The sequence below is a fragment of the Anthonomus grandis genome, chromosome 9 (genome assembly GCF_022605725.1).
Source record: "Anthonomus grandis grandis chromosome 9, icAntGran1.3, whole genome shotgun sequence".
NCBI lineage: Eukaryota > Metazoa > Arthropoda > Insecta > Coleoptera > Curculionidae > Anthonomus > Anthonomus grandis.
The window spans coordinates 27,809,272-27,834,847 of NC_065554.1; the positions used below are offsets into that span (position 1 = coordinate 27,809,272).

Consider the following 25,576-nt stretch of genomic DNA (forward strand, 5'->3'; position numbering starts at 1 on the left):
TTCAGGAGTTATAGAGAGTCATATACGAGCACTGAATGAGAATCATTATGCCATTGGTTCATTATCATAGAATCAAAAGGTAATTTTCTTGAGAATTCCAGGCAGTTGAGCTAAATCCCTGCCCCAACTGCCTGGGCGAAAAAATGCACTTAAACACTTAAAACTCTTTGATAGATAAACCGTATAATAAATACAAAAATGTGAACATTTTAAATAACCCGCCTTTTTAAGATCGATAATATAAATCTCTGCTTTATTGATAGAAATCATAATTTTAGTTCCCTAAGTTAATACTTGGATCGCTACGGTCTACTACGCTGGCTCGTTTTCAGTAAACCGTTGGGACACAGAGAAGGTAAAATAAGAAAGACGTCAATTGAGCACGTTTTGGATACCTTATTTTTGACCCTTGACAGTTCGTAGTTCCAATGGCTAAAAAGGGCGGAGCCACCAGGACTTGATATTGACATTGTCGTAATTGACAGTCATACGTGTCAATGTTGTCATTCTTTTGCTCGAAATTTTTGACAAGCATTTTATATTGTTCCCATTTTCATAACTTTTCTAGTCTTGGGTTTCGTATTGTAATCAGTCTTATATTATATTTTACTTATTAGTAACTTAATAAGTCAAAATGTAGTAGTCTGTTTTCTGTGAAAAAATGGAGAAAATCTACAGGCAATTTATATTGATTTTAGATTTTTTAGTTTATTGTCTGTATTTGAAAAAAAACAAAGAAAGACAATTTCAAGAGGAAAATGTTTAATTTGTTATTGTTTTCATTGGTATTTTACAATAATAACTAAAAACTGTGGGCGCGGACTATAACTGAGAAACGACATAATATGCTGCGTTCTCGATTTTGGTTGGTGGATATCGACCGGACATTAGCTTCACACACGTTATTTTTTCGGCGTCTACTGGTTCGAATAAGTGCACATTTTGCCAGATAATAACCATATACTTATAACACATTTTTTTAAATATTTTCCTAAAAAACATGAAGGGAAAATGCTTAATTTTGGTATCCAGTACTCAACATATACTTCACAAATAGGTCGTTTTTTTTTAACAAATTACAACCTGTAAGGATGACACCTAACTCGCTGAATTTCCCAATATATAAGGCCAACTTCAGACTTCTTTATCATTTTCAGCAAAATTTTATTATTAATTAAAAAAACGCACTGAAATCACTCAAAACAGCCTTTTATTACTATAGGAAAACTACACAATCCAAAGGTATAACAACGAACGCAGTTGCCAAATACCTTTATCCAGAGAATATTTCCAGGCGAAATTTACATCGTTGCTGTTCTGTGTGGAAATTTGGTGAATTAAAGAACCCAAATTAACAATTTTGTTTATTATTATAGTGATTACCATAAAGATAGTTTTGGTTATTAAACGAATTTCACTCTTTTATCACTTTATTTTATTCTGTTAAAATTGAGTAAACATTGGCAACATGGAATACTGAGCATGCTTATCAACAAAATATCCATCATGCATTTTTTTTTTATATATTAATATGGCATACAATTAATTTAAACAAAAGAAGATCAAACATCAAAATAATAATTAAATTGCTTAAGTCTAAAGAACAAGTAAAATTTTAAGTCAATGGTTTCACTTAAAATCCAAATGTTTGTTGCTGCTGATTGTATAATACTCATAACGCAAAATTAGAGAAGAGTAAATCGAACAAGGTGTCTTCAAAGTTTTAAATGGTTCTTCTTGTCTCCTGTAAAATTTACCTTTTTGCACTTTTCATATGACGGTAACGATAACAATAACGTCATAAATGGTAATTAATAAACCAACTGTTTAATACGCAGAAAGAATTGGGTTAACATACAAACTGTTAATAGCAAGTCTCGGCCCAATGCTGTTTTACTTACATACTGCCAACAGATATCCACTACAGATAAAAAGTCCCTCGTCTTCTTCTTCTCGCCTTTTATTCCACACACTATCCGTTATAAACCACGAATAACGAAACGAAGAATCTTCTTCTTCTTCTCTTCTCTCGACTGACTGACTGAGTGAGTATAAACGACCGGGTGAACGCACAAATTCGAACTGAAACCGAATTTTGATGCGACTCTCGTAACGCACACGTCGTCGGCCTTCGCCATTGGCCGGAGCCCCCTTTTCGGCCCCCTTTTACGCGCTTTCTGGGGCCTTCTTTCTTATCCGCTCTCCCTTATCTTATCTACGGTCGGTTATCGCTTAAAGTACTTTTGGTAGAGTGTGTTTTGAAGTTCTATAGGGGGGTGTATTGTTTTAACGTTGATAAGACGTTGCCAGTATTCCGATACGGAATAATAGTTTCGGATTATATCAATGGTGTTTCTTTTTTTTTATCGTAGGTCAACGGAACTTTATTAGAATAATGATAACATTTACATATCTGTATAATTTCATGCTCATTTTGATGGTATTGGTTTATTTTAAGATTAAGTGAATTAAAAGCTCTTTAGCTGAATCTATGAAAATTGCTTGGAAATGTTGAGGAATGCCTTGAATGAGTGCAGTTTTGATTGCAAAAAATGAGGTTAATCAACACCAATGCCCTATGACGTATTTTCCTAACAATATACGACTTTACTAAATAAGTCAGTTGAAAGATCTCACTTGTCTCTTTCAAACGTCCTCACTATAGTGATTTAATAAATTACACAGAACCAGATTTGCAAAAAAAATAGTTACAGCTAAGTAAAAAATTAATTTGAACAGTGATTATTGAAATTCATTTATCTGCTTGGGAATAAGAAATTTTTATCTCACCTGTGTTCTTAAAGGCTCATCCATGGTTAACTAATGTGTTCTTGGTCAGAATAGTGTAATAATCTCATCTTTATTGGGGATTATGTATCCAATCCCCTATAATCCAAACATAAGCAGACGAATCGGTAATTTGTGATTTTTTTTCACTGTATTATGCCTGTGTGCAAAATAATTTTTTTTATCGATTTATTTTGCGATGATTGAATCACGTCAGTGATTTAAGATCATCGGCCAGTAAATGTTTTCTTCTTTTATTTATTAAAAAAAATCATTTAAAATCAGATAGTTATCTCAGCAGTGATTTTTTAGGTTCACTGCCACCTGAATAATGAATGGTTTATCTCATCAGTGATGTTTAGGGTTCCTAGATCTAAGACTGATAAAAATTGATATTTCCTTTATAGGTTCAGTTTACTTAATGTTTTCATGACAGGATCATCGACAAGCAATTTTTTTTCCTTTTTCGTTATTGGTTATAATAATGAAAATAACATAAAATATATAAAAAAAAATCATATAAAATGATAGATTTATCTCAGCAGTGATTTCTGAAATTCAGTCATTGTAAGAATCTTTTATAGAAATAAATATTATATGACTAATAAAACATTTATCTCACCGATGATTTTAATGGTTCTTCGATCCAAAACTAGGTCAAAAACCTTTTTTCTTATAAGCTTAATTGCCATAACCTTTGCATCACAGCAGTGAATTCTTCTTAGTGTGTATCTCTCTCTAGTAAAAAGAACGTTGCTTATTGAGATAAATGTATGATCACGTCAATGATTTAGGATCATCGACCAGTAAGTCTTTTCTTATTTCGTTATTGGTTAGTGTAATAAAAATCATATATTTACTGAAAAAAAATGAAACTGTTATCTCAGTAGTGATTTTCAAGATTCACTGGTTTCATAAGAATTTTTCTTCAAATTGAGAATAATAAAAAATTTATCCCACCAGTGACTTTAAAGCCTTCGCGACCCGAAACTAGTAAAAAATGCCTTTTTTACTAATAGCCTTGGTTTACTTCATCCATTCATTCCTTACTAGCTAATCACAGTAGTGATTAAGATACATCGAGCAGTTAAATTCTAAATTCTTATCGACTTGTTACTGGTAAGATCTTGATCACATCATTGATTTTGGATCATCGACCAGTAAATCAAAGCAGTGATTTTTAAAATCGTACACTGATTTGCAATTACCTTAAATATATTATAAGATATTTATGTTAACAGTGATTTTTGAATTTCTTTTCAGGGAAAGCGTAAAGAAATTCTCCTTGGAAATAATCAAATATTTATCTAAATAGTGATTTTAGAACCTGTTCTATCCGAAATTATTAAAAGAATGCCTTTATACCTCTATATTGGCCTTATCACAACTGTGACAATTCATCACCGACCTACATATGTATCACTAGTAATTTTTTTTTAATTCTTCCACTTTTTTGTAATAACATATTTAACTCAACAGTGGCTTCAAAGATCGTTTTTTTTTATTGGTGATTAATTATACCACAACATCATTTCTTGACAGTGATTTTTGAATTTCATTGTTAAAAAATATTAAATTATTTATCACAGCAGTTTACTTGATTGGGATAAAATATTTATCTCAATAGTGATTATAAAAATCGCTTTAATTTTTTTATTCTTAATGGGAATTGGGTGCCATTACATCATCTATTGGCAGTGATTTTATGATTTCTTTGATCAGGAAACTGTTATGAGGTAACATCATTAGCCTCGTGAGTGATTTTTGAAGTTCAAATTAAATTTTATAAACTAATAAATTAATTATCTTAGCAATGAGTATTTAGATGAAGTAAAAAATGTTATGTCCTTATTGGCCTGATTGCCATGTCTTGATCACATCAGTGATTTATGTTTAGTCACTGAAAATCAGGAATTTTCTTCACTATTGAATTGATTATGATGATCAAAAAATTATCACTTCTGTGATTTTTAAACGGTTAAAAATCGTTGACTTGCAATATGTTGGATACAAAAGATATTAATAGTGATTTTGAAGTTTACTTTTCTGAATGTACCCATGATTAAAATATTTATTTCTGGAAATAATAAATATTAATTCCATTAATGATTTTTTGTTCATTTACCTAATATATGTAAGGAAAACTATTATTAAAAGCAATTTGTATCTGTTGTCTTATTTGGGGCAATATATTTATCTTGGCAGTGATTTCTACGGTTCATAGACCAACAAATAATGAAAAAATTACTTTTCGCTAAAATATTGATCTCAACAGTGATTTTTAGAATTTATAACATATAACATATTTATCTCAGTAGTGATTTTTAAAGCCATGCATTGAATAATTATCTGAATTAATGATTTTGAACTGTATTTTTTCATGCAAGCAGTCTATGTATGATATTAAAATTAATAAATTATTTATCTCAGTAGTGATTTTATCGATTTGACAACTTAATTCAAAAATTAAATTGCTCAGAATACAAGAATTAATCAAGAAACAAAATGTTCTTAGAAAGTATTAAATGAAATATGTCTGAGCCATAGCGACCGACTGCCTGGACTAAATTAAAAATTTAATTACTCAGAAATTGCTCAGAGGAGAAGGATGAAATAGAAGAGAAACGATAAAGCAATAAAATGCGTAAATATTTCTCAAGCTCAGAAAGGTTCAAATAAAAACTTCTGAGCTACAAGTGAAGATTGAACATGGTTATTCACGAGTGCCTGGACTATTGGACTATTCAGAAACTGCTAAAAGCAGCAAATATGCTTTTTATAACTGGTTTTTGTTCAGACAACAGTTTTTAACGTTTAGAGAGAATAATCTCATCAATGACTTTTAAATCATTCTCAATTTAATGAAAGTAGTAAAAAACTTCTTCCTATAAGTTCTTGATCACATCAGTGATTTATGTTTAGTCACTGAGAACCAGCAATTTTCTTCACTATTGGATTGATTGTGATCAAAGAATTATCACGTCTGTGATTTTTAAACAATTACAACAACCTTGGATACAGAAGATATTAACAGTGATTTTTCAAGTTTACTTTTCTGAAAGCCCAATGATAAAATATAAAATATTTATTTCTGGAAATAATAAATATTAATTCCATCAATGATTTTTAGTTCATTTACCTAATTTATGTAAGGAAAATTATTATTAAAAGCAATTGTATCTACCGTCTTTTTTGGGGCAATATATAAGTCTTTTTTGGCAATGATTTCTACGGTTCATAGACCAACAAATAATAAAAAAACTAACTTGAATTCGCTAAAATATTGATCTCAACAGTGATTTTTAGAATTTATTTGAGGATACAAAGATATATAATTTTAATGGCGAAAAATGGTTTTTTATTTCTTATCACATATTACATATTTATCTCAGTAGTGATTTTTAAAGCCATGCATCGAATATTTATCTGAACAATAATTTTGAACTGTATTTTTTAATGCAAGCAGTCTATGTAAAAATAATGAAATATTTATCTCAGTAATGATTTTACCGCTGACTTGACCATCTAATAAAAAAATGAAATTGCTCAGAATTGATCCTGCTAATCAATCAAGAAACAAAATGCCTAAAAAGGTTTTTAGAAAGTATTAAATGAAATATGTCTGAGCCATAGCGACCGACTGCCTGGACTAAATTAAAAATTTAATTACTCAGAAATTGCTCAGAGGGGAAGGATGAAATAGAAGAGAAATGATAAAGCAATAAAATGCGTAAATATTTCTCAAGCTCAGAAAGTTTCAAATACAAACTTCTGAGCTACAAGTAAAGGTTGAACATGGTTATTCACGAGTGCCTGGACTATTGGACTATTCAGAAACTGCTAAAAGCAGCAAAAATGCTTTTTAAAACTGGTTTTTGTTCAGACAGCGGTTTTTAACGTTTAGAGGAAATAATCTTATCAATGACTTTTAAATCATTCTCAATTTGATGAAAGTAGTAAAAAAACTTCTTCCTATAAGATCTTGATCACATCAGTGATTTATGTTTAGTCACTGAGAACCAGCAATTTTCTTCACTATTGGATTGATTGTGATCAAAGAATTATCACGTTTGTGATTTTTAAACAATTACAACAACCTTGGATACAGAAGATATTAACAGTGATTTTTCAAGTTTATTTTTCTTAAAGCACCAATGATTAAAATATTTATCTCTGGAAATAATAAATATTAATTCCATTAATGATTTTTAGTTCATTTACCTAATTTATGTAAGGAAAATTATTATTAAAAGCAATTTGTATCTGTCGTCTTATTTGAGGCAATATATTTATCTCGGCAGTGATTTCTACGGTTCATAGACCAACAAATAATAAAAAAACTAACTTGTATTCGCTAAAATATTGATCTCAATAGTGATTTTCAGAATTTATCGATAGAATTTATTGGAGGATACAAAGATATACAGTTTTAATGGCAAAAAAAAATGTTTTTATTCCTTATCACATATAACATGTTTATCTCAGTAGTGATTTTAAAGCCATGCATTGAATATTTATTTGAACAATGATTTTGAACTGTATTTTTTAATGCAAGCAGTCTATGTAAAAATAATGAAATATTTATCTCAGTAATGATTTTACCGCTGACTTGACCATCTAATTCAAAAATTAAATTGCTCAGAATAGAAGAATTATTCAAGAAACAAAATGCCTAAAAATGTTTTTAGAAAGTATTAAATGAAATATGTCTGAGCCATAGCGACCGACTGCCTGGACTAAATTAAAAATTTAATTACTCAGAAATTGCTCAGAGGAGAAGGATGAAATAGAAGAGAAACGATAAAGCAATAAAATGCGTTAATATTTCTCAAGCTCAGAAAGGTTCAAATAAAAACTTCTGAGCTACAAGTGAAGATTGAATATGGTTATTCCCGACTGCCTGGACTATTGGACCATTCAGAAACTGCTAAAAGCAGCAAAAATGTTTTTTGGATAGAAACCTGTAATCTTTATCACATAATTGTTTTAAGATCAAAAGGTTTTCACAAATTTATAACGAAATCGTCAACCTGCCTCGATTGCGGGTGCAGAGGGTGTTTTTCGATTAAATCCGATATTAGCCGATATTATCAAGTATTACAATTATAGCCAAATCACTATAAAACTATAAAAATAAACACAGAAAAAACTTTTAATTAAAACAACAGTTAATATTAATGACATTATCGGGTAACCAGGCGCCGTTATCTACCTTTGGCAACGCTCGCCCTCTCGCTCTCGCCCTTATAGAGCGATTAGAGGGCCGAATAAAGACAATGATTGAGGCGAACGACGTCGGGCGTCGTTATCGGGGGTATCAAGAGACGCCGGCGTCGGCCCTTTTAATCATCCCTTTACCATTCATCTTTCTCACCTTATCTTGCAGCGGCCTGGCTGCAGGCAACCGATCCTTTCTATACATATACACACTACTCGTGTGTGTGTGTGTATATAATAATAATAATAATAATACATCGTTTATTTGCCCAATTTACAATCAAATATTATATCTTAACTAGATACAAAGATAATAAATATCATATGCTTTAAAATAAAAAAAAACATCTTAACCATAATATAGGCAAAAAGGAGGCTAAAGGCAATTTAAAAAAGATTCGTGTTTAACCTCCTTCATTAAATAAGTTATAATTTCTTTTCTGTTTCTTTTGTTGCATCCAAAATAAATTACTAGGTATCCCCCAACAAGTGCCAAACATCCAATAAGCTTTAACATACCCAATACATACATATTTAATAAACGCGACGATCGCCAGATATACCCATTTTACCGCAATAAATATTTTTTGTATTTATGTTTAAATACGCTTGTTGATACATTCTTAAAGTCCTCCGGAATCTGGTTGTAAATTAAATAAATATTATAAGAAAATGACCGCTGATAAAACATAGTGGTATGCAAAGGCGGAGAAATTAGACCTCTATGCCGGAGATTCAAAGAATGTACGTCAGTTCTATAGCGTATTTTATTTAATAGATACGAGGGGCGATTTAAAGTTATTACTTGGTGAAATACAGTAGCAGCATGCAGATTTCTACGATCCTCCATAGAAAGCCATTTGGTTTGTCGTAGCATGTAACTTACAGGATGTCCACGACGAATGCCGTAAATTAATCGCAGGCATGACTTTTGCACTCGCTGAATTCGACCTTTGTCGATAGAGTCTAAGCATGGACCATATACGACGTCGGCAAAATTAAAATGACTCAAAACCAGAGCGTCGCATAAAGTAATTTTTTGAGATGCTGAAAGCAGGTGTCTATGCGGAAACAGTTGTTTTAAATTAGAATAAGCAGATTGAATGCACTTACTTATATGCTGTTTATACCTCATATTGGTGTCAATGTGAAGTCCCAAATTGCGGGAACAAGTAGAATGCAAAAGCTTGTTTGAGGAAGCTTCCAAAGCCATACTCTGATGCAATACTTCGCGATTTTTGCCGAAAATCAAGAAGGTAGATTTAGACGCGTTTATTTGCAGATTGTGTTTTTCTGAAAAATCTATTAAGGCTTTTAGATCATCGTTTATTTTCTTGGCAGCTATTTCTTTACTTTCAGGAAAAAAAGAAAAGTAGAGTTGCGTGTCATCAGCATATAAATGAGCACTGCAATATTTTAAACAACTGGTGAGATTACTAGTATAAATACAAAATAAAACAGGTCCCAATATGGAACCTTGTGGAACTCCACATAACTGAAATGCAGTAGATGAAATGCCCTTATTCGTTTCAACGTATTGATTTCTATCGGTTAAATAACTTTTAATAATATCAATTGCGTCAGAGTCAAACCCATTATAGCCTAAGATCGCGTAGAGTAATGTATGATTGATACGATCAAACGCTTTGCTGTAGTCGATAAGTACTAAAGCAGTGGCCTTACCCTGATCAGTAGCTTCAATAATATCATCTGTGATCTTTAAAAGTGCCGTGGTACAGCTATGACCCGATCTAAACCCTGACTGAAATGCCGGTAAAATATTATATTTATCTAGGTACTCCCTAATTTGGACATTTAATATCTTTTCCATGACTTTAGAAAGAACTGGCAGAATACTAATAGGTCTTAAATCATTAAAATCGGAAATATTTTGCTTTTTTAAAAGTGGAAATATTTTTGAGACCTTCCAGGCATCAGGAAAACATTTGTCTAATATACATGAGTTTACAATATTAGTTACAAAAGGTATAACTCGGTCCACACACAACAACAACATCTCTAGATTTATTTGATCCGCCCCGGTAGCAAGCGATTTAATCTCGAATAAATATTTTCTCACAATATCAGTGGATACGGTATGAAAATTAAATTTTGATAATATTTGACGCCTTTGCTTATTTTGATACAAATTTAAAAGATCTCCATGCACTGAATTGTTCTGCGCTGAGGCCTGTATAAAATGATTATTTATAGAATTGGGGACATTAAGATGATCGGGTAATTCGTTAACTTTGCCATTTGAAAATACATTAAGTTTCTTTAGCCTTTGCCAGAAAATCCTTTTATCTTTAAAACCCATAGTTACTATCTGTGCGAGGTATTGTTTTTTTTCTTCACGTATTGCAATGCTAGCTTGATTTTTAATTTGTTTGTAATAGTCCCAATTCAAATCAGTTTTAGTCTTTTGATATTTTTTGTAGGCTTTGTTCTTCAAACTTATCATTTTTTTAATGGTATAAGTTAACCATGGAGGTTGTTGTTTTTTTATTTTGTGCTGGGTTAGAGGTGCTAAAACGTCGAACAAATTTATCAAAAAATTATTTAAGGCAGCGACTTTTTCGTTAACTGTTTCCAAATAAATTATGTGTTCAAATGGGGTGACCTGTAAAAATTCGTTAAGCAATTCTCTATCAATGTTTTTGAGGTTTCGTGACATAAATTTAAGGTTTTTGTCAGTTTTTTTGTTTATTATGTTGCAATACGTCAAGAAATGGTCAGAAATTTCTAAATCGCTAATACCCGCCTCAAAGCTTGTTTCGTCATTTGGAATCAAAATTAAATCTAGAAGTGCAGATGATGTCCCTGTAACTCTTGTAGGTTCCATTATAACTTGTTGTAAATTTAAAGACTCTATACAATCATAAAAAGTTGACACATAATGATGTTCCATATTTAGAAGGTTTAAATTTACATCACCGCCACATATAATTTCCAAAGGCTGAAAATCAGCCAACCTTTTTTCAAAAGTCTGTAGAAAATTATTGATATTACCTTTGGGAGGTCTATAGAGGACACCAACCATATAATTTTTATGAAAAAATTTTAGTTGAAACCATAACTCTTCACAAGTTTCTTCACTAACAGAAACCATATTAGAAAATTGTAAGTTATTTTTTATATAAAAAGCCAACCCACCACCTCTAGTTTTTCTATCATTTCTTAAAATGTTATACCCATTAATATTAATATTCGATGATAAAATATTCGAATTTAACCAAGTTTCAGAAATTCCTACAATATCATAATCACCCTCATTGATAATTTCCTTTAGTTCTGCCAGTCGTGGCACAAGCGACCGCGCATTTAAAAAACATGTACGCAAATCCACCATATTAAATATTTAACAACAAAAAAAAAATAAAAAATTTGAAAAGAAAAAAAAAATGACACCTACCAAACGGATATAGAAACAAAAAAAAAATTCTCCCCTTTTACCACAAATAAACAAAAAATATATATATGTATATAAGTAAGAAAATCTTAAAACTGCACTGAACTTAAACTATAAAAAAAAGATTTCGATGGCAAATACAAACCCAAAGAAACGTATTTGTTTATGGCCTCAGCTTATCCAATATTATTAACATCAATTTCGGATTTTATGGCTCTTTTCTTATTATTTACGTTGACAAAAATGTTACCACCGATAGTCCAGACAGTCTGTTTCCCAAATTTTTCTTTTGCAAGAAGCATTAACTCATACCTTGTTTTTGTTAATTCTTCTACTATACTTATTTGGCTTCCCTTAAGTTTTTTCTTTTCCTGAAAGATAGCATTACGATCCGTGGAACTGTTGAAATGAACAATTACAGGCCCGTTTTTGTTATTCTGAAATCCTCCAAATTTTTGACAAAAAGCAGGTTTAATATCCTTAATACCAAGTTTTGTTTCAAACATATTAGTAACCTGTGCCATAAGTTGTCCTTGGTCACGAGAGTTTCCGGGTAATCCATATACTCTCAGCTGATTTAGTTTGCTTCGCTGATCTAGTTCATCTATCCTTGCTTTATACTGGTCATTCTCCTTCTCAAGAAGTGTGATGCGTGTTTCCAAGTCATTCACCTTGCTCGATAGCTGCTGCATTGTATCGTTAATTTTTTGCGACACTTTATCGGAAATTTTGTCTATTAAGATATTCAGAAATTCCGTATCCGATATAGTGCTTTTTACAATGTCTCGTACCATACCGTTGGTCAAGGTCTTGAGCTCGGTTTTTTGCCTCTCCGTGAATACCATTGTACTGTATTATGGTAAAACAATAAAAACAAGTGATTGTTAAGGTTTCTGTATCGAGAAATACACCACACTATTGATTGATACTAAATATAACTGTGCAACACTTTTCAATCAAAACAATTAACTTTAGCCCTTTAAAACTTGACTTTAAGCCGGAGCCACGCCAAACACGTTCAGTTTCTGTGGACGCACATTTTTAAACTATGGCGATAACAGTTGGAAAAATTATGTTTTGATATCTTATATACGGTCAGATGCACCCAGTTTATATTTAGGAGAACTGATTAGATTTCTTATCCAGATTGTATTAACATGAGAGTGATAAGTGGTTATCGCATCCAAGCCGTTAAGATACTGTTCACATTTTTACTTATGGACCCCTAAAATCATTTGTGTTCACAGGGAGAAAAAGTCACTATATACTATATTTTCACTGGTTTTACAGTTGCCAAATTTGTAAGATCACTACTGAGATAAATATTTAATATATGGTGTTAAAAATCACTACTTTGTAAACATGTGATCGCTTTCAGTAGATGAAACACAATTTTACAGGTTACAGGAATAATATACTTTTTACTGGTTAATAAAGTAGGTCTGAAAATCACTGATGAGATAAATCTTTGCGTTCTCAAGCTAATATTTTTTTGCTATTGTTATATAAAAGTCTCTGTCGAGGTGCTTTGAACAAAAAAACACAAATAACTCCTACAAGTACAACTCAAGTCCATTTTTATTAAAATAAATTTGGATGTTAGTCCAAATATGTTACATAACATTTAAGAGAAGAAAATTGAAGTAGGTGCCCCTATATATTTTTTATAATATTTTTAAGTGATGTGATATTGATAAAAATTAAATTTTTCATTTTTTCATTTTGTCTCATTATACTAATTGTTCAGAGTGGTCATATTCAGCGTTTGGAGTAACTTCTTCTTTTTGTTCAGACACTTCGGTTTCTGCATCTCACTCTTTATTTTCTTTTAATATATTTATAATATTTTTACCTTCTCAAGCATATATTTACATATTTTATTTTTTTCTTGGAGAACTTAAATATAATATTTAAATTTCTCGTTTTCATGGATACTGTCGTCAAGAGATCTTTACATTTTCCAGTAGTTGGTAGAAGCCTCTTCTATTCCTGTCAAGTCCTTAAGACAGGTGATGGGTTTTCCTTGTAATGACCAAAGGCTTGCCTTTTATTGGACCTTCTTTAATGGTTTTAGCAACCAACTTCTCCTTATTTTCAGCCTAGAACTAAACCATCTTTCATTCATGTCCAGGATCACTTTTTTGTTCCAATAAATACTAATAAAGTTAAAAAACTCAAACACCTTAAAATTAATTTCAAATTGTATCCCTTACTTTACAAATTGTGTTTGTAAAATATGACGAACCTCTAGTTATTTTATTACGGACTCCTATATATTTTTTACAATATTTATAAGTGCGGCTTTTAAAGTGAGTTGTTTCATTACTAATGGCTTAAAATTGTAAAATGAACAGTCTTTTTTTGGTTCATCTTGCACATCTTTTTCTTTATTGCCTTTATGTCATTTATGGTTTTATCAACCAAATTCTCTGGACTGGAATCGTCAATCGTCAATTCATTTTTTTCTGCCTATTTATTTGGACTTTTTCCAAACAAAACTAATCAAAGTATGAATTAAAAAAATACAAGTACATCATATTTAATTGAAAAACGAATTCCAAATATGATGAACCTCTAGTTATTTTATTACGAACCTCTATATATTTGTTATCTTAATTTGAAGTGCGGCGTCATTAAAGTTTAAATTTCCATTGCCCCATTACTAATTGCTTAGAATTGTCATATTCAGCGTTTGGAGTAACTTCATTTTTTGGTTTAACTTCCACTTCTCTTTTCTTATTTTCTTTTTCAATAAGTGCAACATCACATTTCAATTTTCTATGGAAACCTTCGTCTAGGGGTTCTTACATTTTCTAGCGAAGGCTTGGCTTTTTTCACTGGACCTTTTTTTATATATCCTTAATGGTTTTACCAAACAAATTCTCTTCATTTTTAGCATTGGCTTGAAGTCTTCAATCCTTTCCAGATGCACCTAATATTATGTTCCTGGTCAATTCTTTTATACTACTTTTCTCTTTTATTACTAAAGTTTTATAATTTTTATAAAAATTTTCATTTTATATAGAAAACTAGACTTTCCCAAACTGAATAATACAAAAAAAATTAAGTGAATTTAGAAAAATGAAACAAGTTCTTTAATTCGATACAAGGCATTTGAGACAAAAATAATTCAGGCATTTAAAAACCTTAAATTTAAATTGAAATTCAATCTCAAATATTACGAACCTCTAGTTATTTTATTAAAAACTCCTATATTTTTTTATTGCAGTTATTAAAAGTGAAAATTTCACCTCAGTTTTCTTTGTGCATGTATGAAATGAAAATATTCGTTTTGGCATTTTAACCAATACCAATCGAATTCTAACTAAAAAAAAAACTTAAATTTAACCCTTATGTGACTGGAAAGGTACAAGAAAAGTCACATAAGGGTATAGAAATTGAATTCCTAATATGACGAACCTATAGTTATTTTTTTACGAACTCCTACATTTTTTTGTTAAAACTAATCTAAATAAATATCTGTACGTAGAGTTAACCCTTAAGAAATATTTTTTGGGGCAATCCTTGCTATTTAATTGTGTTAACTTTCATGTAAGAGTTTGCTTCTAATATCTATATATATATTAATTTATTTATTTTATTAAATTTTGTATCATGTTTTTGTTTAAGTTTTTTTAATTATATATTTTTCATTTTTGTCATTGCCACGTTATTTATCCCTTATCAAACATTCCATTAACAAAAAAATTCGTTAGATTTTTGAGATAACATAATTGAAATTATACAAGGTTTTTTTGAGACAACAAGGTTACGTAATTAGTTTAATTAAATGGACTTAACATAATTCAATCAATATTTATAAGGATAAAATGTTGCTTTAAGGTAACTTTAGGACAGTAGACGCACAGATTTAACTAGCTAACGCAACGTGCGTTACGTTACTTGCGTTAGCTAGTTAAATCTGTGGTAGACTCAAAGTTTTTGTAAAAATTTGGTTGGACTAAATTTGTTTGAAGATATAACGGTTGGTTTACATTAATAACATCAATTATTGATTTAATTATATGGTATTTAATTATCGTCTTGCACATATTTAAATCAAAAAATACCTTTATAAGATTCCTTTAAATACAGGTCGATGATCTTCTGGGAGAGTATCATTAAATATTTATATTAATGAACGCAAAATTTAATTAGTTCAAATGGTTTTTCTATGTAGGCACAATGTGATAAAATCCCCGTTTTGTACCATTTTGACATTTAACATCTTCATTGTCTAACATCAAACCTCAAATTTGTCAAAACTCCTTGACAGTTGACAGTTCAGCAAGCTTTATTAACAGTGACGTGCCTATATGTTTAATTCAACACAAATAATTATTTTGGGGTTATATATTGCGTTCGTTTAATTACATTTAGCGCATTCTGGTTAAGAAGTACATAAAAAACCGATTAGAATCGGAAATTAAAGGTTGTCAGGCTTTCTTTAAAGATGAAAAAACGACATTTTTTGACATTTGACGTTTTAATTTTCTGAAAATAATTGAGGTTATTATTTGTCTCACTCACACCCGAACACTTGATTGTCAAAACGCCGTGACAGTTGACAGGTCAGCAAACATTACATGCAGTGGCGCATCTATTACGATCTAGTTTTAACGAATATTGATGTTTACTTTTGAGGTTATCTGACAAAACTATTTTCCCATTGGTCCGATTTGCAAATGATATCTATTTACTTGAGTCTGTTTACTTAAAATTAATAAACTTTCCTATATATATTTTTTTATCTTTTATTACAAATTATTTCGAAATTTAAATACGTAAGCCGTTATCGCGTTTTTGCGGACGCCCACGTTTCCGTAAACCCCCCCGAGACTACATGCTTGCATAACGAACCCTGGGAGTTGAGATCTAAATCTGAGATCTCGAGATCTATAGAGAGAGAGGGAGCGAGATAGCGACAGCCCCGAGGGGGGGCCTCGCAATCCCGTCCTAATTAAAGATTCCTTATCGCGCGTATGCAGTTCCTGTCTCGGGGGCCGAATTTTAATTATTAATTCTTAAACGGGTTGAGATAACTGGGTAGACGATAGACGTGACTACGGTTGCGAAATATTTAATACACAATCTAGGGATACTTTAGTAGTGTCTATTTTTTATTTTTTGTAACCTCCAAATTCAGGTGATCAATATCTGTATCACTATCAGCTAATATTTCTTCCACACTTTTTGGTTTCGACTTACGTAAAGTAATGCATATTAACTATGCATTACTTTACACAAGCGTCCAACTTGAAAGAAGTTGATTTATATTATATTAAGTCTTATGACGGATTTAGTATGTTTTAAATTAAAACTGTAGAATATTTACATCACCCTTAAGGTGGCTAATTGAAGCTAAATTAAGTTATGGTAAAAACAGTAAAAAAATTAATGTGCTGTGCTGTAATCACCAAAATATAAGGGCAATATGAACACGATTTGGACTAAGTGACTGTAAAAGCGAAAGAATCCTGGTGGATTTTGGATGTGAGCCAACGTGTGCCAGATTTTTGGGTTTTGAATACAAAGGTGGCTTTAAAAAGTCAAATCTCAAAGGATTTGAAGAGATGGAACCGTATGGATGGCGTCATTTGATTTGGGATGTATACAGTTGGATATTGAATTTTAAAAATTCAGTTAATGGTTATTGCGTTATTGGCATCTAAAGTTATAGTAATTTTTAATTTGCCTGATGTAGCTCTAAAAGTACAAGAAAGATTGATTTCCTCTTCTGGAAAATTCACAAAATGTCCAGGTTTATAGAGTCTTCCCTGGCCCCTAATTTAATGTTTTTTCAAAATTGAACAAAATATTAAGAAAAATTGATTTTTTTTGAAAATTGATTTTTATACCTGATGAATTGACCAAATGTTCATAACTCAAAAACTATATCTCAAAAAAATTTGAAAATTCGTTTTCAGGTTCTTCAATTTAATCCATCGGACACCTATTTCAGGGTTTTTCTAGAATTGTACAAAATTTTGAGTAAAAATTAATTTTTTTAAAAATTGATTTTTATACCTGATGAATTGACCAAATGTTCATAACTCAAAAACTAAATTTAAAAAAATTTTGAAAATTCGTTCTCAGATTCTCCAATTAAATTCATTGGACACCTATTTCAGGGTTTTTCCAAAATTGTACAGAATATTGAGTAAAAATTATTTTTTTGGAAAATTGATTTTTATAGCTAATAAATTGAACAAATGTTCATAACTCAAAAACTATATCTCAAAAAAATTTGAAAATTCGTTTTCAGGTTTCTCAATTAAATCCATTAGACCCCTATTTCAGGGTTTTCCCAAAATTGTACAAAATATTAAGTAAAAATTAATTTTTTTAAGAATTGATTTTTATACCTGATGAATTGACCAAATGTTCATAACTCAAAAACTAAATGTAAAAAAAAATTGAAAATTCGTTCTCAGATTCTCCAATTAAATTCATTGGACACCCATTTCAGGGTTTTTCCAACATTGTACAAAACATTGAGTAAAAATTAATTTTTTTGAAAATTGATTTTTTATAGCTGATGAATTGATCAAATGTTCATAACTCAAAAACTAAATCTCAAAAAATTTTGAAAATTCGTGTTCAGGCTCTTCAATTAAATCCATTGGACACCTATCTCAAGGTTTTTCCAAAATTGTACAAAATATTGAGTAAAAATTGATTTTTTGAAAATCGATTCGAACGAATCGAAAACATTATTATTATAATTAATACAATATTTCACTTTTTGCAGTTAAATTAGTGTGCCAAAATTCAGCAAGTTATACACTGTATACTATATTTTTTTTATAGAAAAAACCATTATACTATTTTATAAATTACAAGAGTTATATTTTTAACCTACTTAACCCCTCTAGATCTCGCTAAAGATAGAAAATAAAATATAGGCATAACTACTGGTCGGTATCAAGGAGCTCGTAAGCTTATACGCGATCTAATTACAAGTACACATTTTTTTTTTTTTAATTGACGGTCTACGTTGAATTTGCCATGTCGCAAGCCCTTTTTTCACCGGCGGTGATATGCAAATTTTTAAGAAATTCGTGACACACGACACCGATTTTTTCAACGCTGAGTTTGTAATTTAATTCGGTTTTAGTTTGGATTATTTTTTTTCTTATATTATGTATATATGGCGGTCATGCGTAGATAACAAACTTTCCAAGCAGGCAATACAATCCCTTACTTATTAATTTCATGTCAAATTTTGCATAAAGTAGTTATAGACAAAATCAGACTTATCATATCTAAAGTCAACTGTCATATAATTTACCGTTCTGTCATAAATATCAGTTGTCAATCTGCTATATTAAATAAGATACCACATATAGGAAGCGGAATCGTATGTCGGCCATCTTGATTGACGAAATGACATTGTTGACATTGATTGACGAAACGTCATTTGTTACAAACGTTATTTTCAATTAATTACTTTTTTTTTCTAAAAATGTCTCTTCAATATCAGGAATATTGTTTTAATTGTTGTATTTGCAGCAATTCCAGATTTCCGGTACGAAAATGTGATTTTAATTATCTTTATGTATTATTAATTTTAGGTTTCAATCCGCTTGAATCATCATAAACACTTACTAATGTTATACTATAATAGGTTGTTCTCATTTTGAAATGTTCTAACTTTTCTTGAGAAAACATAAAAACATCTACGTATTAAACAGATTAAGGTAATTCATCCTCTACTGAATTTCTGTATTAATAATAATTGTATTTTTATTCCAATAAAAAAATTATAAATTACAAACACAAATAATAACGTCTAAATTCGGGATCTAGTTACACAATTTGAGAAAAAGTCACAATTAGGTTCATAGAGATCGAGGTTAGTGTATTTCAATCTAACTCTGATGTATTAATAAAACTCGATTTTTTTTAATAATCTTCAGTATATTTTATTTATTAATGAAAAAATTATATAGAAAATAAGGAGAAAAAAAGTTGAATCCTCATTTATATATCCCTATCTCAGTCCGTTAAATAGAAGAGGATGGGAATAACGTGATATTTTTCAGGTTTAGTCTGACCAATTGAACCCGAAAAACACTATTTCCAAACGATCCAGACACTATTAGTAAAATAACATTTTTTTTTAGAAAATAGGTGGAAAAGTTCAATTTTCATATTTATATTCCTATCTCAGTCCGTTAATTAGAAAAAGATGAAAATAAAGTGATATTTTTCAGGTTTAGTCTGACCAATTGAACCAGAAAAACACTATTTCCAAAAGATCCGGACTCTATTATCAAAATGAAAAAATTATATAGAAAATAGGTGGAAAAGTTGAATTCTCATTTAGATATCCCTATCTCAGTCCGTTAAATAGAAAAAATGGGAATAAAGTGATATTTTTCAGGTGTATAGTCTGACCAATTGAACCAGAAAAACAATATTTCCAAAAGATCCAGACACTATTAATAAAATGAAAAAATGTCATGTAAAATTTGTTTCCTAAATTCATTTTTATTGCTTTGATTTAAAGCGTTTTTCTCCAATTGCATTTTAAAGATCGTATGGAATTATATTAAACGTTTTAGAACCAATAAATGTTTATACTATGAAATGCGTATTTTATATCAACAAAATAATCACATGCAACGTTCACACTGCTTGTATTATAAACAAAAAAATAATTCTTCTGTACTTAAGTCCTGTGTTAACTTTTCAATAATTTTTTTCTTAAATTTAAATTTCATCCCTTGTAGAACTTTGATTTGATACAATTTTGATTTTCCTTGCAGGGTAATCTCCAATATTAAAATGAACCCACTATTTACAACATTGTATTTATATTTTAATGAGTTTTTTTATTAAAACAACAAATCCATCACTTTTGTTCAAATTACCCCCGTTGTAAATAGTGTTATAGGTATGCGTTTTTATGAAATAATTGAATATTCTCCACTTGATGAGTTTCAGACAGAACAATTAAACTGATGTAAAATTAATCTGCACTTATCAAAATTTTGAATAATTCTTCTTATATTATTAATTATCTTGTGTCTATGCTGTGTTTCTAGTATCTAAGACAATAAATGATTTTAATTTTCTATTGTCAGTATTTTCTCTTAAAATTTATATTATTTTTGAGTATTTATTTATTAAGTATTTACGTCTGTGTAATCTACTTGTGTTGCCTCAATAGGAATAATTTGGAAATCTCTTATAAATGCGTCAGTTTTAATTAATAAAACCTTTATACAAACTAAAAACAGTTTAGAACAATATAATTAACATTCTCAACAATTGCCGACATATAATGATGAGCAGAACAAATATATAAGATGCTTAAAGCCATTTATTACCTAAATAAGCCAACAAACATTCATAGATGCCAAAATGCAAGCCGAAAATGCAATGAAAATCAGCTTGAACCCTTGGAATCTAAACATGCCACTGATATACTGTAAATATTCAAATTAGGAAAACCATGAACGCAAAGCACGCGTGGATTTTTTTAACGAACACTGCTTAGACGAATACCGTTACCAATTTTAATAATTATTGATACGGTTAATACTAAAAATAATAATTTAAGATAGTTTGCGTTAAACATTACCAGGATCAAAAAATAGCCTACATACACTACCGTTCAAAAGTATTGGCCCACTATGTATTCTTTTTAATATTTTAAATTAGCTACAAAAATCTTATCTTTATACCTATATTTAAAATGTATCTCTTTTGTAAATTGCATATATGCTTAAACAGCATACCTATCAACTATGGTTCGTTGAAAAACATTGAGTATTTAAATATAGTCTTGCAAATAACAATCAATGTAGTGAAAATATGCACTTCTTCTAAAAAACTAATCTGTTTACAGCTCGTTTCCGATGAAATTTGAAACATTTAAAGGTGTTTAGTCTTCAAGAATTGATTTTATGTGACATTATGTAATTTCGCTTGTTTATTGACGATTGTCACCGTTTCTTTGCTGGTTTTTCAACATTCTTTAAAATGGCTAAAACTAAAGAGTTATCGGTAGAAACAAAAGGTATTATCACTTCATAAGGCTGTAAAGACTAACCGTCAAATTTCGACGGATTTGGGAATTCCAAGGCGGACTGTCGATTATAATGTTAGGAAATTCACCAGAGAAGGGACTATTAGCAATAAACCTCGATCGGGAAGGTCAAAGGCAACAAGTTCAAAGAAGGATTTAAATATTATAATTACAAGCAAACGCAATAGACGCCTTACCGCCACTGAAATCACAGCAAAAATCAACAAGGAGCGGTCAGTGTTTCCACAGTAAAACGGCCACTTTATAATGCTGATCTTAAAGGACGTTTAGCTGTATCAAAACCGCTACTGAAGGATGTTAGTAAGAAGAAAAGGCTTGAGTGGGCCCAATCACACCAAGAATGGACCATTGATGACTGGAAGAAAGTTTTCTGGAGTGACGAGTCGAAATTCGAGGTTTTTGGAACAAAGAGGCGAGTTATGTCAATGAAAGGATCGCTGAGTGTACGGTGGCCTCAGTTAAACACGGTGGTGGTTCGGTGATGGTGTGGGGTTGTTTCGGAGGATCTGCAGTGGGCGATCTAATTAGAATAGAGGGAATTCTTCAAAAAGAGGGTTACAAAACAATTTTAAGCGACAATGTACTTCCTTCTGGTACTCGAATAATTGGGGAAAACTTCATCTTTCAACATGACAATGAAGCACACGTCGAAATTGTGCAAGCAATATTTAAGTCAATTACAAAGGCAACATATTCTGAAAGTTATGGTATGGCCCTCACAATCACCGGACCTCAATCCTATCGAATTACTGTGGGATGAACTGGATAGACAAGTGCGAAAATCATGCAAAAGAAGACTTATGGAGGATCATCCAAGAAGAGTGGCACAAGATACCTCAGGAAACTTTGGGCAAATTAATTAGAAGACTACCGAAACTCTGTGAAGCTGTTATTAAAAATCGAGGCGGACATGTAGATGAATCCAGAATTTGATTTTCTTAAATTTAGTTAATTGACAAATGTATTGTTTATATTCATTTTGTAATAAATAAATCGTTTCATAAGAATAACTGATTAGTTTATTATTTTTAGTTATAACTTTAAAACAGTCATATGTGGGCAAATACTTTTGAGCGGTAGTGTACATCTAAAATTAGCACAAACTAATACTTATATTTATATATGTAACATAAATCCGAAGAGTTTTATTTATCCTGATCAATAGGTGATGCTAATCAAAAAGGCTCTATTTTCTATTCGTAACCTTTTTGATTAGCCGTTTGCCTTAGATCTTGCTAAATAAGAAAATTAAGAGATATTTTGTTAAGTGGAATTTGATTTTCCCGCCGTAATTTGGCCACGCCTTTCTATCATTTTGATTGGTCCAATTAGACACGTCAAAAGTTAGTTACAACAATTTCCGTTGCCAGCGAGAGGACGCTACCAGATTTGTCAGATGCATTTCTATCAGTTTGTATGCAACAACCAGTTCTCTACACTTTTATGTTTTGTGTAAAATACTACGTTAAGCAAAATTTGCTATTTGCGTTTCTAAATTATCTGCTTTCCATCACATCACGTTTTTTTATTATATGATGGGTCAATACAATCACTGGTCCATCATTGTATTTTGGTTTTGATGGAATTGTATGATGGAAATGTTGACGTTGACTTTGACATTTTATAATTTCTTTTTTAATAATTTTTGATTTGAACAAAACAAACAAGACAATTAACTATTAACTGCATTCATTTAATTTAAGATTTTTTTTTACAAAATGCAAGATGCAAGGGCATATGGGTAATATTTTTTTGCACTCTGGCACGTTACGTGATGTCCTAATAAAACATAACAACAAACAGGAAAACTAAGGAGGAAAAATAAATTTGGAAATCCTGCTGAATTTAAAAAAGCGCCCCTTTTAACGTACCTAGTCATTTCTCTGGAAGTCGTATCTAATTTATGGAACTGTTTAAATACTTTAACCGTTAAGACACACAAATTTAAAGCTAAATAACTCGCCTTTCTCGTAATAAATGTTCTAATCGTCGAACCTCGTTAAGGCCAGATCCAAACGAAGAAATGGGGCTGCACGGAGCAAAAAGGATACGTTCGAAAAGAGCGAGCAATGAAAAACGATCTTCATTAACGAGATATGAAGTATGAATGCATTTTCTGTTGAATTAATCTGACAAAAAGTGGGCTTATCTTCGCGAGAGAGAGAGACGAAGGCTCGCTACAGTAGCATTAATCAGTCATACGGATGGGGATTTAAAGGGGTCAAATTCACAGCAGGAACGGATGGATAACGATTCAGTTTTTAGTTTTGCAATAAAAATTATATAATAATAAAAACCTCGTGTTGCTTCGTTTTATATGGAGAGAATTTTCTTCGGGAAAAGGAAGATCAATTTTAGATTCGCAAGGATTTATGGCTTCCTCCAATCGGGCGGCGCGACACGAGATTCCCATCTATCGATCACGCTACATTAGCATCAGACATTGATTTATAATTATGACGTCTTACGCCCGCCCGTTCTAAGTACCGCTCTATCTGAGGGTATAAATATCCCCCAGACTTATGAATTATTTTAGGGATAGAAGATTTTAGTTTTCGTTGGATTTCGGGAGGAAATTCAAGAAAAAGACCGTTGAGTCGTGAAGTTTTATAATTATTATCAAAAATTTTGCTATAGACAGTAAAAGTATATAAAAGTACCCCCCTACCACTTTTAACTTGTCAAAATGGCAGACGGGGAAAAATTATGATAATTATAATTCATTACACAGAAATATTTCATTGCATAACAAAATGGCGGCGTTTTAACTGACATACTTAATTATCACTTCTTTAATATGCGGCCATTTTTGTTTTTTATATGTTTAGTGGCGTAAATTGTAATACCGTACTTTTCAATTAATTTTCTTTCCAAGATGGCGCCTATCGTTTGCCAATGTAGAACTGTGATAAGTATGTTGAAATTCCAAGTGATAATTTTTTTCCAGGCAAGGAAAATTTAGTTTTTTTACAGGCAGTTGAGGCAGTTTTTGCTTCCTTTAGACTCTTGATTTATTAATAAATAAACAATAATATGTTTATTTTCACTTTTCTTAAAATCAACAATAATGATTTTTTTTTTGATGTGAACAAAAATAAACATGCTCAAGCGGTTGTACCACTTATTGTAACTGGAAAGTCTATATCGATTTTAATAACTATCCAAATATTGTTTATATATTTTCTTTTGGGATTTTTAGTTCATGTAAGGAATTTGTCTTGATTAATTGGGTTCATAATCACACAACTTTTTAGCATTCATAAAGTAAATATTGGTAAAGGTTACAATACTTTTGCACATGCAGTTTTATAATCCTTAAAAACCGACTAGTTAAACAAATCTTAAATTTTGTCATTTGATTTGTAAATTCACCTGTTAAGTTCTTTTTTTATGTTTCGATCTATTTCAGTGTTTTAGGATCATATTTTATATTTTACGTAATAGTCCAGTTATATTTTTGATTATTTTGTTCATATTCTATAGAATAGATGACATTTTACTTTTTTTTACGCAGTTGAGACTAGGTTTCTCGTTCTTTAAGCTCTTGATACCTATTTTGTTCATACTTTAAAGAGTAGATAAAATTTCAGCCTTTTTCCAGACAATTTGAGGTTATATATTGCGTTCTTTAGGCTCTTAAGAGCTATTTTCTTCAAATTCAAATTCAAAATACATTTATTTATCAATAAAATTACAAACATAATTATCAATTTACAATAAATCAACCATTATGATAAATAGGACCATGCCTCGATTATGAAACCGTTAGCACAGGTGCAAACCTGTGTAGTAAGGCCCTTTTTTTAAAAAAGATTAATAATAACTATTAACCTGGCCAATAGAAGTACTTTTCTTAATACAAATTTATTTTTTTGTTTTTTTTTTTAACAGTAAAAGAAATATCAGAGGGAGGTAGGTAGACTCACAAGGGGTACAAAGGAAAACGTGGCATATAAATTCCAAGAAGTAGATGCAATTTCAGTCTTTTTCCAGGCAATTGAGGTTAGATATTGCCTCCTTTAGGCTCTTAAGAGCTATTTTCTTCAAATTTCAAGGTGTATATAAAATTTCAGTTTTTTTCCAAGCAATTGAGATTAGATATT

General features: G+C 30.7%; 1 protein-coding gene across 4 annotated transcripts in view; it reads right to left on the reverse strand.

Annotated features, from left to right (window-relative positions):
• Positions 1 to 25,576, reverse strand: part of LOC126740442 (zinc finger protein ush) — a 318,530-nt gene that overhangs the window by 29,300 nt on the left and 263,654 nt on the right. The window contains exon 1 of one of the 4 annotated variants that reach the window (XM_050446467.1): positions 15,487 to 15,634. The exons of 2 other annotated variants lie outside the window; for them this stretch is intronic. In XM_050446467.1, the coding sequence (XP_050302424.1) occupies positions 15,487 to 15,538 (52 nt within the window). In that variant the 5' untranslated portion in view covers positions 15,539 to 15,634. Of the gene's footprint in view, positions 1 to 1,901; positions 2,163 to 15,486; positions 15,635 to 25,576 lie in introns of those variants that run through there. One more of the 4 variants, XM_050446468.1, reaches the window with a different exon arrangement.